At 45.6% G+C, this 15,652-nt stretch overlaps 1 protein-coding gene across 1 annotated transcript in view; it reads right to left on the bottom strand.

Moving 5' to 3' along the window:
• USP33 (ubiquitin specific peptidase 33) overlaps nucleotides 1-15,652 on the bottom strand; it is a 126,576-nt gene that overhangs the window by 71,756 nt on the left and 39,168 nt on the right. Inside the window, exons 3-5 of the mRNA XM_073593709.1 lie at nucleotides 15,101-15,154; nucleotides 14,951-15,013; nucleotides 8,784-8,918 (exon numbers count right to left, since the gene is read on the bottom strand). Coding sequence (XP_073449810.1) covers nucleotides 8,784-8,918; nucleotides 14,951-15,013; nucleotides 15,101-15,154 — 252 coding nt within the window. The remainder of the gene's footprint in view (nucleotides 1-8,783; nucleotides 8,919-14,950; nucleotides 15,014-15,100; nucleotides 15,155-15,652) is intronic.

Raw genomic sequence — 15,652 nt, 5'->3', positions numbered from 1 at the left:
GCTTGATCGGACCTCTGGGTCCCCTGGCCACAGACTGGGCCCCCATTGGCTTGGGAACTCTTCAATTATGTTGTCATTTTTAAATGAGTAAACACGCAGACTCTGTCCTCTCCTGGAATGTTAGAGGCTTGCACGATCCTAAAAAAAAGGACTGCAGTATTTACTTTTCTCTTACACCAGGCTCCCACTGTTATTTGCTTACAGGAGACTCAGAAAACTGGCCATATGCTCTCCATGATAGCCAGGTCTCAACAACCTCCCCAGGTCATACATAGATTAGCCGTATCGCCCACTCAAGTGGTTACAGATACTCCTTCCATACTGAAGGGGTTTTGTACCTTCTTTCAGGATATCTATTCCTCAAAGGTCTCTTACCCTGCAGCTGAGCTGGCTGACTTCCTGGATAGCATTCAACTCCCGCAGCTTCAGGGGGAAGATAAAAAACAAGTAAATGCACCTCTCACCTTTGAGGAGATACAACTCACACTGGCCACGTTCCCGAATGCCAAGGCCCCAGGAAACGATGGCTTACCAATTATACAAAAAATTTGGAGGAATACTCTTACAGGAGTTACTCCGTACGCTTACTGATGCTCTTTCCTTAGATTCTATGCCGAGTTCTATGTATAAAGCAGTGGTGGTGGTCCTTTTGAAACCAGGGAAAGATCCCGATAAACCTGAATCCTATAGACCCATCTCCCTGCTGAATACGGATTTAAAATTACTTACGAAAGTCATCGCCATGAGATTCTCAAGAGTGGTGACCAAACTTATACACCAATCCGGATTCATACCGAATAGATCTACGACAAACAATCTTCGTCTATATTTAAATATGCAAACCCCCACTGACACCTAGGGTCAGAGAGCTATCCTTTCACTCAATGCCGCTAAGGCATTCGATAGTGTCGAGTGGAAAAACCTATGGCAGGTGTTGGAAAAATTTAACCTGGAAGACACATTCATTTCATGGATCAAACCATTATATAAGGCATGAAAGCATGTATCAGAATTAATAACACCTTGTCCCCACCCTTTGATCTCCACAGGGGTACAAGACAGGGTTGTCCCCTGTCCCGTCTGCTATTTGCGCTGGCCATAGAGGCCCTGCCTGCAGCCATTAGAGGGAACACCGAAATATGTGGGTTTAAACGAGGTGTGCTAGAAGACAAATTGGCACTATACGCAGACGATGCATTCCTCTTTCTGGGCGACATGTCTGCCTCACTGATAAACCTTATGGAACTAATTCATAGATTTGGGACCTTCTCTGAGTTCCAAATAAACTGGGACAAATCTACGTTATTACCCTTAGATCCTCTTGTGGTGCCCTTACCCCGGATAGCAGAACAGATTAAGGTGGTAGATACCTTTCTGTACCTGGGCATAATTATACATCCTAACTTAGATCTCTTTATCAAACTCAATATAAACCCATTGATTCAAAAATTTCAGGAAAAAACAGCTAGTTGGATTAAATTACCCATCTCAATAGTAGGCCGCTGTAACTTGATAAAAATGATTTGGAATCCACAACTCTTGTATGTGCTTCACAATGCACCCATTTGGATCCCTATCCATGTGTTTAAAAAAATGCAATACTATTTTCCACACATTGATATGGAGAAAACAGGTTCCACGTATTAAGTTGGAAACTCTGCAGGAAATGCAGGATTCGGGTGGCCTGGCAGTTCCAAACCCATTTTATTATCTCATGGCAGCTCAATTGTAGCATTTAACGGGCTGGCTGTACCCCAAGTCCTCTGATCCTGTAAGCAATATTATAAGCACACAGCTGTCCAGAGATGACCTTGTGGAATGCAGGGAGAGCTGGGGGTGTTCCCATCTTAACCCACCCTGGCACTCATGGACAGAGTATGGTGTAAAGCCAAACAGCATCTCTAATATGCTGGATATACTAACTGGTCACACATTTGGAACAATAGGAACTACCCAGAACTAGGTAAATTACAGGGTTTCTCAGCCTGGTCTAGGAATGGTGTTGTGTATATTCCACAGTTGTACCATGGAGGCCTCTTGAGAGACTTGCAATCACTTCGCGTGGAATTCAATCTGCCAAATACCCTATTTTTCCAATTCTTTCAAATTAGGCACGCTTGGCACAATCTACAATCTTTACCTGGGTACTAACTAGGCCCACAATACGTACGCAACTAGTTACATCATCATCCCGAAAGGGACAAATATCCTCCCTATATGGTTCTCTCCTATGTCAAGTATCCAACGCTATGTCACTGAACTGCAGAGCTGGCTGGGGGGATGATAAAGGACATCTTACGGATGAGGAATGGGCCACCATACTTGATAATGTACTTAGAGTGTCACTTTCCTCATTTCAAAAACATACCCAATTGTTTATTATACACCGCACACCTGGGAAATTGCACAAATGGCATAGAAGGGACGACCCATTTTGTCCTTGCTGTCTGGTGGATAATGGTACACTTATACACATGCTATGGAAAAGCCCAAAATTGCAAAGATATTGGTCCACCGTGATAAGTACTACTAATAGAATATGGAACCTAAAGCTTGAAGTAGACCCTAAACTCTGCCTACTTGGCTGGTTAGATGAGGAACAGTATACACCCCACACCTATATAGCCATTCTCAGGGCATTATTTGTAGCTAGAAAACTTTTTGCCAGAAAATGCCTCTCGGTATCACCTCCTACACATATGGAATGGGTTTCTGCTGTAAATTACTATCTTATAAGGGAGGAACTGACATACAAACATCGAGGTAGCCCAAGGAAGTTTGAAAACATCTGGGATGCTTGGCTAGAGGTTCCTGGTTTAGCTCCTCTACGCCTGGTTCAAAATAAATTATCGCTGGCAGGACAACATCGCCTGCTTAACCATAGAAATTGTTAGCCAGTCGGATGGGGTATGTGGCCGGAGGGGAATGGTACAATGGTGCTCCTTGTACAATTTAAACTGAAGGAATATACTTACTGTGGTGGTATCTAGATCTGCAGTGGTTGAATGTATTGTTTTTTTTTTTACCCAACGGTTAATGTATACAAATACTGTGAACCACTCCCCGCTGTTTAGGGGTATGTGGCAACCCTGCCCCGCTTGATGGCCCTGCTAAGGGCTGGGAGCGGAGTTGGGGGTAAGGAAATAATGAGGGCACACACAATATAAAATAATTTAAGGACTACAGGCTCAGATGTACCTTTATGTGAATGCATTATGTAGCCGGCCGGCCACAAGAATGGATAAATCTGTGTCCTCTCAGTTATGTGATACGTTTGTTGTAAAATGAAAATGTTACTTTTGTTCTCAATAAAAACGATCTGATTTAAAAAAAAGGATCTCTAAATTTGTGCCAGGCTATCCCCCTGTGTGCTTCCGAGGTTGTGGCCAGGTGGGCATGCACGCACACATTTGGTGGACGTGCCCGCTTGTACCACAATTTTGGACAGCAATCTTCTGCATGGCTTCGACTTTGCTCAAGGTCCCTTTGGACCCCAATCTGTTCCCCGTGTTGCTGAATCATGGTACCTTAGACTGTGCTAGAACTCGGCTTTGTCTCCTTCTGCAGCACATGACTGCAGCTAAACAAACGATAGCCAAAGCCTGGAAATTCCCTAAACTATATGTCCTTGAGGTTAAAAACAGAATCACTCAAGCCATGATTCATGGTACAATCAAGGCCACTATTCAAGACAGAATCCCCCAACACCTTAAAATTTGGCAATCCTGGGTGGAACAATTTCTAGCTCTGGATTTTGATGAATCCCTCTTAGAGCCTTAATTTCCCTCTACCCCTCCCCTCAATATAATCGTTCCGTGACTCGGGCCTGTATGGCACTCCCGACCTCTCCTCCGCTCGCAGCTTTTTCCCCTCTTCTTTTTCTCTTTTTTGTCTATGTCCCCCTTTACCCCCTTCCTCTCTTGAACACCATTGGTAGCATGTTGCATTGGTATGTCTGCTCCTCCCCCCTTTTCTTTTCTGTGGCTCTTTTTTCTTTTTTGGTTATTTATGCCTAATTCATGAATACCAAATGTTATTTCCACTCTGAGCTTATACTTGCAACGGCATTCTAAAACACTTTCTACCCCTGATACCAATAATGCTCCTTTTGTAACCCCTGTTTAATGTATACAAATGTATTGGTCATGTGAAACCAATGAACACTCCTTGTTATTCTTTGAAATGTTACCAATAAAAAATTTTAACAGAAAAACATTCCCTTCTGGGTGATCTATGTACATTGCAGGGATTTTAACAAACTTCGTTGCAGATTACTACCTTTTGTTATTTTGAAGAAACAGCTGTTTGTCTGTGTCCATGTGTTAAGTATGGGATCGGTTTTATAATTACAAATCAGCTGCTGCACCTCCTGAGCTTTAATGGAGGAAAGTGACAGGATCTGCATCCCTTTAAACGTAATTTCCCTTTAGGAGTATCTCACCAAATATCACATTTTTGTTGCAGGGGATGCAAAAAAATCTGACTTGTTTCTTAGTGCAGACTTCTGGGAAAATCAGTGAGCCAATCACACAAGCAGGAAATTGCATTTTCAGGGAGCGTTCTGTACACATCGGTGTACAGAACACCTCCAGGTAGCCATACTGAATTACATTTTACATAAAATTACAGAGCTGCAGTTTGAAAAGAAAAGGTAATTTTTCATAACACTCAATATGAGTTAGGTCACAACTGTATAAGCTATATATTAGGGGTGCGCATCTTCACTGGCCTCACGATTCGATTAAGATTATCATGTCTACGATTCGATTCCGCGATGCATCACGATTACAGCCCAAGTCCGCAAGTGCTCATGGTTTTCAACAAAAAAAAATTCAAGTAGTCAGGAGAACTCCATTTTTTTTATTCTATCTGTTCTTAAGAAAAAAAGAGACAGCAGAGGAGCTCCAGGCTCTCTTCCAAAATACTAAAGGAGATGGTCAGAGACTGCAGACATACTAAAGAAGATGGTCAGAGACTGCAGACATACTACAGGAGATGTTCAGAGACTGCAGACCTACTACAGGAGATGGTCAGAGACTGCAGACCTACTACAGGAGATGGTCAGAGACTGCAGACCTACTACAGGAGATGGTCAGAGACTGCAGACCTACTACAGGAGATGGTCAGAGACTGCAGACCTACTACAGGAGATGGTCAGAGACTGCAGACCTACTACAGGAGATGGTCAGAGACTGCAGACCTACTACAGGAGATGGTCAGAGACTGCAGACCTACTACAGGAGATGGTCAGAGACTGCAGACCTACTACAGGAGATGGTCAGAGACTGCAGACCTACTACAGGAGATGGTCAGAGACTGCAGACCTACTACAGGAGATGGTCAGAGACTGCACACCTACTACAGGAGACGGTCAGAGACTGCAGACCTACTACAGGAGATGGTCAGAGACTGCAGACCTACTACAGGAGATGGTCAGAGACTGCAGACCTACTACAGGAGATGGTCAGAGACTGCAGACCTACTACAGGAGATGGTCAGAGACTGCAGACCTACTACAGGAGATGGTCAGAGACTGCAGACCTACTACAGGAGATGATCAGACACTGCAGACATAGTACAGGAGATGATCAGACACTGCAGACATAGTACAGGAGATGATCAGACACTGCAGACATAGTACGGGAGATGGTCAGAGACTGCGGACATGGAACAGGAGATGGTCAGAGACTGCGGACAATAATGCAGAGTTGTGGTGTAATGAAGGCACATAGAAGACAATTTTATGATATGGACTTGTGTTGGGTTATGTAGATCAGTTGAATGGTGATTGTGGCACAACCTGACAGATGGTCAGACTGGTAAAAGAAAGCAAAACACAGTGTGTGTCACCCCAGCACCATACTGGGAATAATAAGAGCAGACATTTGTGTTTTTATTTCTGACAATCTAATGGTGTCCTGTGTCCCCTCCTGAGCTGTCATCACATTCAGAAAGATACTTGTATGCTGCTCTGCCGGTGCTGGTGGCAGCCTGTAAAGAGCAGGGCAATCTGCCTGCTCACCATCTCCCCCTGATCTCCATTCCAGCCGCCGGTGTTCTCGTATGTCACATCTCTCCTGAGGTCAGAAGGGAATTCTCCCGGGAGAGCGCTCCATGCGTAAAGCTGTTAATTAGTGTGTGTATATGCCGCTCATGTGACTCCCTTCCTGCCCATGTGACTCCCGGCTCGCCTCTCTCCTCTCACGTCTCTCCTGATGTCAGCCCCGCTCGCCTCTCTTCTGACCTAAAAGCTCCAGTCAGTGGGCAGGGCTGACATCAGGAGAGACGTGAGAGGAGAGAGGCGGGCCGGGAGTCACATGAGCGGCATATACACACACTAATTAACAGCTTTACACACTGAGCGCTCTCCCGGGAGGGGCGGGGCAAGAAATTGATTTTACCGGTCTGCATCGATGCCGCATCAGGGACACCCGAATCGCGATGCATCCGTGCAGCGATTCATTTCAGCACCCCTACTACTACTATATATATTTTTTTTTATTTGATATTCCCCCAACCCCCCCCCCCCCCCGAAAGTGGAGTTACCCTTTAAGTAGGCTATCATGAGGCATAGTCATTAATTGTACAATCAAACTAGCATGTGTGCCCAGCTTAAAAGGTCAGTCCACTCGCAATTGCAGGCGTATTTCCAGACCCAGGAGACAGAGGCAGCATACAGCCAGCCATAGTAATGAATGACTGTATGCAAAAATATGCCATACCTGCGTAAACTCATGCAGAATCATAAATCCCCAGAAGCACCCAAAGCCACATTGATGGATTTGGGCCTGTGCACGAATTTACACAAATACAGGTTATTGGTTCGAATCCCAACCACGACACTACCTGCCTGGAGTTTGCATGTTCTCCCTGTGCCTGCGTGGGTTTTCCCCGGGTACTCCGGTTTCCAACCACACTCCAAAGACCTGCTGGTAGGGAAATTGGCTCCTGTCTAAATTGGCCCTAGTATGTGAATGTATGAATGTAAGTTAGGGACCTTACACCTTAGATTGTAATCTCCTTGAGGGCAGGGACTGATGTGAATGTACAAAATATATGTAAAGCGCTGCATAAATTGTCCACGATATACAGTACTGTGCAAAGTTTTAGGCAGGTGTGTAAAAAAATGCTGTAAATGAAGAATGCTTTCAGAAATAGAAGTGTTAATAGTTTATTTTTATCAATTAACAAAATGAGTAAAAAAAGTAAATGAACAGAAGAGAAAACCAAATCAAATCAATATTTGGTGCGACCCCCCTCATCAATTCTTCTAGGTACACTTGCACACAGTTTTTGAAGGAACTCTCCAGGTAGGTTGTTCCAAACATCTTTGAGAACTAACCACAGATCTTCTGTGGATGTCGGCTGCCTCAGATCCGTCTGTCTCTTCATGTAATCCCAGACAGACTCCATGATTTTGAGATCAGGGCTCTGTGGAGGCCAAACCATCACTTCCAGGACTCCTTGTTCTTCTTTACACTGAAGATAATTCTTAATGACATTGGCTGTATGTTTGGGGTTGTTGTTCTGCTGCAGAATAAATTTGGGGCCAATCACAAGCCTCCCTTCTGCTCATTTACCTTTTTTTTTACTCATTTTGTTAAGTGATAAAAATAAACTATTAACACTTCTATTTCTGAGCGCTTTCTTAAAGTGATACTAAAGTCTTTTTTTTTTTTTATTTAAAAATAAAAAACATATTAAGCTTACCTGCCCTGTGTAGTAGTTTTGCACAGAGCAGCCCCGATCCTCCTCTTTTTTGGGTTCCTTACCGGAACTCCTGGCCCCTCCCTCCTGCTGAGTGCCCCCATAGCAAGCAGCTTGCTATGGGGGCACCCGAACCAAGCCGCTGCTCTGTGTGTCCATTCAGACACGGAGCCGCAGCTCGGCCCCCACATCCTCGCTCTCCTCATTGGCTTACTGACAGTACGCAGGAGCCAATAGTGCCCCCTGTGTGTCTCAGCCAATCAGGAGGGAGGGTCCTGGACAGCCGAGTCTCTAGTGTAACATCGCTGGATCGAGAGGGGGCTCAGGTAAGTATTAGGAGGGCTGAGGGGAGACTGCTGCACACAGAAGGCTTTTTATTTTAATGCATAGAATGCATCAAGATAAAAAAAAACCTTCTGCCTGTACAACCACTTAATTTACAGCATTTTTCTCACCCGTCTAAAAGGTTTGCACAGTACTGTATAAATACCTGTAATAAATAAATAATAAAGTACAGCATATACCCGCGTACGGCCATTTTATACTATATGCGGCTGTATGCTGCAGCTGTGACTTCCCGGCATGGAAATGCACCTGATTTTTACATGTGCATGAGCCCTAAAGGATATTTCAGAGATGGGCTCAGGTGTGTTCGGGATCCTAGTCCCAACCCACCTCCCTGATCCTGTCAGGAAGCCGGCACTGCACACCGCTAATCACAGGCAGTGAGACATTTCCCAGACCGCAGCTGTACAGATCAGGAAATATCTCACTGCCTGTGATTAGCGGTGTGCACTGACGGCTTCCTGGCGGGATCAGGCAGGTGCCTTGGGACTAGGATCCCCAACATGCCCGAGTCCATCTCTATTCAGTTCTTGGTAGCTGCTGGAGAGTTAACTCACTAAATAGTTTCTTACACCTTTCAAGAGCTCCAGGGGTAATATTTTTTGCTCTTGTGGTTCCAGGTATCTGCTATGACCATTATATGGGCATCCAAATCTCCCTGTGGGATGTGTTGGGGTGATCTTGGTAAACAGTGAGTAATATGTAAAAAAAAAAAAAAACACAGTGAGCACCTGTGTAGCAGTGTCCTGTGGTTTGGTATTTGGGGATTGACAGTTCAGCTTTCGATCCAGAAATACTTCTTTGCTGCAGGTGTAACACCAGACCCGGAGAGTGGTGAGGTTCACAGTGAGGCAATGCTTGGTGTCCTGCAAAAGATACAGAACAGATATAACTTTATTAAGATAATCATTCAGAAAGCATAGAGCTCACAAGTAAGGTGGAAGCTTAGTACTTTACAGTCTAAAAGTATTATTATAATATATATATATATGGAGAAATACCAGCCTGTCACTGGTGAACTCTCCTTTTGAAAATGGTTGCCTGGCTATTATGTTGTTCCAAAAAGCTTCAATAGTTTGTATCACTTGCCTGAAACAAGCATGAAGATCATGAGTAGTGACTTTTCTTCTAATTTAACTGCAAGTTTATTACAGACCAGTGACACAAAAATATTGAGTACAAAGATAACCCTGCAACAAGCATTTCCCATAGATGGCTAGCAATGGTGTTCCTTGTGCGTTTGTCTCAGTACAGGACTATTATTAGGGTGTCAATCTCAGGAGAAGCGGCACAATAACAAGAGTTTGTTTCTTCGCTCGTGTCAGGCAGGGACGGGTGCTTTTCCTTCCAATAAGCAATCATACACAGCTAATCCCCCAAGAGTTGACTGATTGCATCAGAGAATACACACAGTGCTGGAAAATTACAGCAGGTTTCGCCAGACACAGGAAGCTGGCTTAATGCCCAATCAGTGTTTCCGAAATACTTTTCAGGAAAGTTTATCTATCCCAAACCACCAGTCCCACATTCACATTTCACTGGAAACAAAGAGAAGATTACAAATCTGGTTTCGGTTACTTAACAACTTCAATAACAGTCACTTTCACCCCCTTCCTGCCCAGGCCAATTTTCAGCTTTCAGCGCAGTCGCACTTTGAATGACAATTGAACGGTCAAAGCAATGCTTTACCCAAAAAACATTTTTATCATTTTTTTTTTGAGAGTGTGAGAGAGAGAGAGAGAGAGAGAGAGAGAGAGAGAGAGCAAGAGAGAGAGCGAGAGAGTGAGAGAGCAAGAGAGCGAGCGAGAGAGCGAGCGCGCGAGCGAGCGAGCAAGAGAGAGAGCGAGTGAGAGAGCGAGCAAGAGAGAGAGAGCGAGTGAGAGCGAGCGAGCGAGAGAGCGAGCGAGCGAGAGAGCGAGAGAGCGAGCGAGCGAGCAAGAGAGAGAGCGAGCAAGAGAGAGAGCGAGCAAGAGAGAGAGCGAGCAAGAGAGAGAGCGAGCAAGAGAGAGCTTTCTTTTGATGGTATTTAATCACCACTGTGTTTTTTTTCTTTTTTGCTAAACAAAAGACAGAACATTTGGAAAAAAAAAAGTTTCAGTTTCAGTTTCTGTTACAAAATTTTGTAAATAAGTAATTTATATCTTTCACTGATGTACGCCCATGAGGCTGCACTGACGGGCACTAATATGCAGCACTGATGGGCACTGAGAGGTGCCACTGATATGTAGCACTTAATGGGCACTGATGGGGGGCATTGATGGGCACCACTGGTGGACACGGATTGGCACCACTGGTGGCTATTGCTGATGGGATTGCACTCATCATCATTGCAGACCCCCCCCCGGTCAGGAGAGCCAATTATCGGCTCTCCTCTACTCACGCGCTGTCAGCGACAGTAGAGGAATGCCGATAACTGGCACTTTCTAGTTACACTAATCAGCTGTGATCAGACACAGCTGATCAAGTGGTAAAGAGCCTACGTCATAGGCTCTTTACCATGATTGGAGAGTGCGCATGAGCGGCTTGCTCTGAAGGTCGTCATATGACGTACAGTCAGAACAATGGAGCCCTCGCCCAGCCGTCATTCTGCTATAGGCCGGGCAGGAAGGTTTTAAAGCTGAACTATGGGTAAAATCAAAAATCACATATATGATGTAGTTCGGGGGTCGACCACCAGAACCTGGACAGGAGCAGGGGCGGCATTTACTGGAACCATTCTCCTGTATTTTTTTTGCCTGCAGCAGCTGAAATCCTGCTTCTCTCCCCCCCCCCCGCCAGCATTCAGCTGCTGCAGGAGGACAATATCAAGGATAGGTTCCTGTAAATTTCACCCCTCCTGCTCAGCTCCCTGTGTCTCCCCCCTCCCCTTTCCCCACAGCACTGATGGCTTCCCCTCCTCTCCCATCGGCTGCTGCGGGGGATCATTTCAGCATAGAGAGCGGATGAAGGGGCCAGTAAATATGTTAATATCCGATCCCCTCCTTTTCTGAATGAACATAGCGAGTCATCAGTACCGATCACTGACTGTTCATTCATAACTGAAGCATAGCAAACTATGTCTACTATGCTCCAGCCTATAAATGAACAGGGAGACTGTGCAGAGCTCTTCCTGTTCATTAATTTTGTGCAGCTGTGCCTGCAGAGATGGAGATTGAGGACTGTGTCCTGCGACTGGTATGGCCGTGGTGATTAGAACTGTGGCTTTAGGCCAAACTTACAGTTGTTTAAAACTTATGGTTGTTAAATTATGTTAAGTGGGCTCAATCTACTTTCTCATACAGCACCTTGGGATCTCAGAAATCTGGGGGAGCTCTGTAAATAGCAACCAGCTCTTGTGGTTGCGAGTCCAGGTCCACCCCCATCATCCATCACAAAGATAGGTTAGCAGTGAGGTTTGGGAGGTGGACCACAGCCCCTGTACACATCAGCTGGTCATATTTCTACAACAGACCTCTCTGGTTTTCAGGGCTCCCAGGGCAATCTAGAAGAACGGGAAACAGGGAGAAGGCATTTGTCCTTCCTGCCTGCAGTTTTTTCTTCTTTGTACTTGCATCATAATTGGATAGTGACTGCAATTAAATGGTACCATGAAATGCCTTGTTGTGCAAAGGCTGTTCCCAACAAGCAGTGCGAGGCATGCCTTGCTATGGATACACTGTTTACCTGTCCATGGCTTCTGGTTTTCAGTCAACAATAGCAGTAGTATCGGACATCAGTTACTGGGCTTCTGAGAACAACATCTGCTGATCCGTGTTGTGCTAGTAGTTAGTAGTTAGTGTTAGTGTTAGTGTTAGAGTAGGTAAATTTTGTTTCGCTCAGGGCTAAGCCTGAATCTGGGTCAGTGTTAAGTGACTCAGGGATGGATGGCTCATCCTAACAGCTCCTCTGGTGCCTCTTCCTGGTCTAGAAGGTTGTAGAAACTTCTAGAGCTAGTGGGCAGGAGGTTAGGAGGAGCTGCCTGGAATATTTATGAGGCCTCGGACAATCCCCAGGAGTGGGCTGGCAGGGGCAGAACTTAAGTCATAAATAAGCATGGGCCATGCCAGCAGGGCAGTCAGGTGGAAGATGGATATATAATGCTGAGGAGGCTGTCAGTGGCCCCCAGGTGTGTGACCCCCCCCCCCCAGGAGCAAGAAGAGAGAGGACAGTGAGTAGATCAGCAGTACTGGGGACCTTCAAGGGGGGAGACTGCCACATGTAGCCAGTTCTCCCCAAAGACAGTGGTGGGCCAAGCCTTCATCCTTCCCCAGAAGATCTCCTGTGAGTTAGCCGGGTGGGCTGGCGAAGAGTCAGTCTGGAGGACTGATGTGGAAAAGTTAGCCTGGGGGGTCTAGTGAAAGGGGCAGCTGCAGCCAGGTGGGTTGGCAGTGCCTGAAGAGCTGGGATCACTAGCCACAGGAGAAGGAGTACAAGCTGATCACTGTATATTGCTACAAAGGCTATTGCTTACTGACTGTGAGCCTGTCAGTTCCACCTACAGTAATTCCACTGGAGCCAGCATGCAAGTGTGTGCAGGAGGAAAGTGAGGAGACTGTATATAGACTGCATATAGGAAAATGTCCCAGAAGTTGTTGCCGAAGTTTTGCTAAGTCAAGTGGGCATCCCATAACCTCCCATCCCTATCCACGTTATAAACCCTCAATAAATAACAAAAACAACGTCACGGACTGTCCCCTGACTGGACTGCCTATAAAAATTTGGTGTGGCTGGCTGTGCAGGGTGGGGAATCCAACTTCATCTGCAGCTCCTAAGGGGGTGCGGATACACATGTAAATGTGCAAGCCAAGAATTCTCAGCTCTACTCATTGCAGGTTCCCTGCTGAAACTGGGACTGAGATGGAAGAGGGAGCTGCACAGCACAGTTTTATGTGTGACAAAGGTCCAATCCATAATCACAGTACAAAGTACAAAGCCAAGCTTTTTCACTTTAGCACAATTGCATTGCGTCCATTACATCAGTGGTTGTCAACCTCTAAGGTAGAGAGGGCTTTAAATGCAGCCTTGATGTCTTCAAAGGGGCTCGTATAAATTTATATTGTACATTTATGTAATGCTATAAAATACTACAGGAAATAGAGAGGATCTGTTCTACAGGGGTGGTTGGAGAGTAAAGCCATGCTGTAGGGGACAATCAGATACCAGGGACACATGCAACCAGGGAGACCTGACAAATCAGTACTCTGACTACTGACTGCTGGGGCCCAAGGGACACAATTCAAACCACCAAAGGGCAGTAGGTTGGGCACCAGGGCATTAGATGTCTACATGTGTTTAATACCAGTAACTACAGAACTATTTTTTATTTTGGAAATATTTATGTAGTATCTCTCTTGTAGTTATGCAGTTATCTCTCCTCTGCATCACTCTACATTTGCTATTTCTGAAGGTTGCCTTCAACTAGTTTTAGCTCTTCAGTGACCTTGGCTTCCTGATAAAATGCCTAAACAAGTTGGTTCCCTGACAACAATGTTTCTGCACTTATACTGACTGTGTAATTACTGACTGTAATTTCAGCATGTAAATTGCAACAGACTTGCTACAAATCTTTACGGAGATGGGAATCTTGTCTGGCCAGAGTCATACAATGCAGACCATGTTATTTAGCAGGTCATCCTGGACAGAGCATGGGCCTAGGCAGATGTTGGCTGCCCAACCTGGCAGGTATTTCAGGGCAGTATGAAAGCTCCTACAGCAGAAGGCTACCTTATTACTGTTATTTTTTTTTTTTTTTGCTACACACCTATACATTTACATCAGTGAAAAGCAGGGCAGTCTTTAAACATGGGGTAAAAGGGGCAGCTGCCCTGAGCCCAGTCTATGTTGTGGGGCCCAAAGCAGCTGCACCTTGAGCGCATGCTGCCCACAAATACTTGAGAAGTGGATTTGGCTATCACTCAGGAGATTAGGGTGGAATTGAAAGTTGGGGCGCTGGTGATTGGGTGTTATGTCTGCAGCCTGTGCGGTGATTGGCCAGCTCGGTAAAGTAAACCTTGTCTCGGGAGAGCACCCGTCAGTCCCAGGTACAGTCACACCAACCCCTCTCAACCTCTTCGCCAGAGGGTTTGGTGGGGTGTGCTTGGCATTCACCTGACATCATCTGGACACTATCAAGGAGACCACTGGGGGAGGGGGCAATGCAGGGGTCTGTGGAGAAAGGGAAAGGGGTCCTGTGTAATGATAGGGGTAGTATGGAGGAAGGATCCTGTGTATTAATGGAGTTAGTATGGGACAGGGGATCCAGCATAATAATGGGGGTATTATGGGGGAGGGGATCCTGCATAATAATGTGGTAATATGGGGAAATGGGTCCTGCGTAATGATGGGGGTAGTATGGGAGGGGGATCCTGTGCTATGATGGGGGTAGTAAGGGAGAAGGGGTCCTGCATAATGAAGGGGTACGTATTGGAGGGGGATCCTGTGCAATTATGGTGGTAGTATGGGAGGGGGAACCTGTGTAATGATGGGGGTAGTATGGGGAAGGCGTTGTGTAATAATGGGGGTAGTATGGGGGAGGGGTCCTGTGCAATAATAGAGCCTGTGTAATGATAGGGGTAGTTTTGTTTGTTTTTTTTTCTAGCCTTCCCAGAAGAGTTGAAGCTGTTATAGCTGCAAAGGGTGGGCCAACGCAATATTGAACCCTACGGACTAAGACTGGGATGCCATTAAAGTTCATGTGCGTGTAAAGGCAGGCGTCCCAATACAATATAGTGTGTGTGTGTGTGTGTGTGTGTGTGTGTGTGTGTGTGTGTGTGTATATATATATATATATATATAAAAAACTCAGACTTGGCCAGAGCTGGGCTTGAACCCAGGGAAACATAGCCTTTTGATGTCTAAGTGTGCTGTTTACACCGACATAACAGATAGAAAGTGCCATAGGTGTATGGAAAACACTGACCTGAGAATGAGTGGTGCTATGGTCCACGTGAGATTCCCCACAGCCAATGTAAGAACAGCCATTCTGTCAAAAGAAAGAGTGATCAGTCTACAGCATCCAGCACAGGGAAATGTATAGCCATCTGTAACAATTGTTCCTGACCATTCTTACCTCTAAACAAGCCCAAAGGTTTGGTCCTCTGACTTTGCAGTCCAGGCAGCTTCCCTATACACAACATCAAGAGAAGACAATTAGAGGAGAATCATTGTCATTTTTAAATCTTTCACCCCCAGCTGGAATAACATGTTGCGCTCGGGGGCCTAACATAACCCGGCTTTCACCCGCACAACTGCAACCCTGCACGTTCCGCCATCTCTGTTGTGGAGATAAAAATGCTAAGATTAAAAATTGATGCAGAGCTGAATTATACTTCAGTGCAGAAGTAAAGGCAGGAAATTGCCTGCATAGCTGGAAATTGGCACGTGTGGAAGCTCAGAGCTCCTGACAGCTGCGGTTTAGAGAAATGTTATGAGAAAAATGCTGCAGTTATAGCATGCTTGTTTACACTGATACATGGTGCGACGCCGTGTCACACGCCAGGCAAGACTAAAGAGGACCTGTCACAAAGCCAGGTGACCAATTCAGAATCCTCGGTCAAGAAGCAGTAATTCGCATACCCACAGCCCTGATTATTAGTTCTGTCCTTGCACTAGTATGTAGGGA

This window comes from Aquarana catesbeiana, linkage group LG07, assembly GCF_042186555.1.
Source record: "Aquarana catesbeiana isolate 2022-GZ linkage group LG07, ASM4218655v1, whole genome shotgun sequence".
Taxonomy (NCBI): Eukaryota; Metazoa; Chordata; class Amphibia; order Anura; family Ranidae; genus Aquarana; species Aquarana catesbeiana.
Note: the sequence above shows the minus strand (reverse complement) of the source record. Positions and strands in the feature narration are given on the sequence as shown.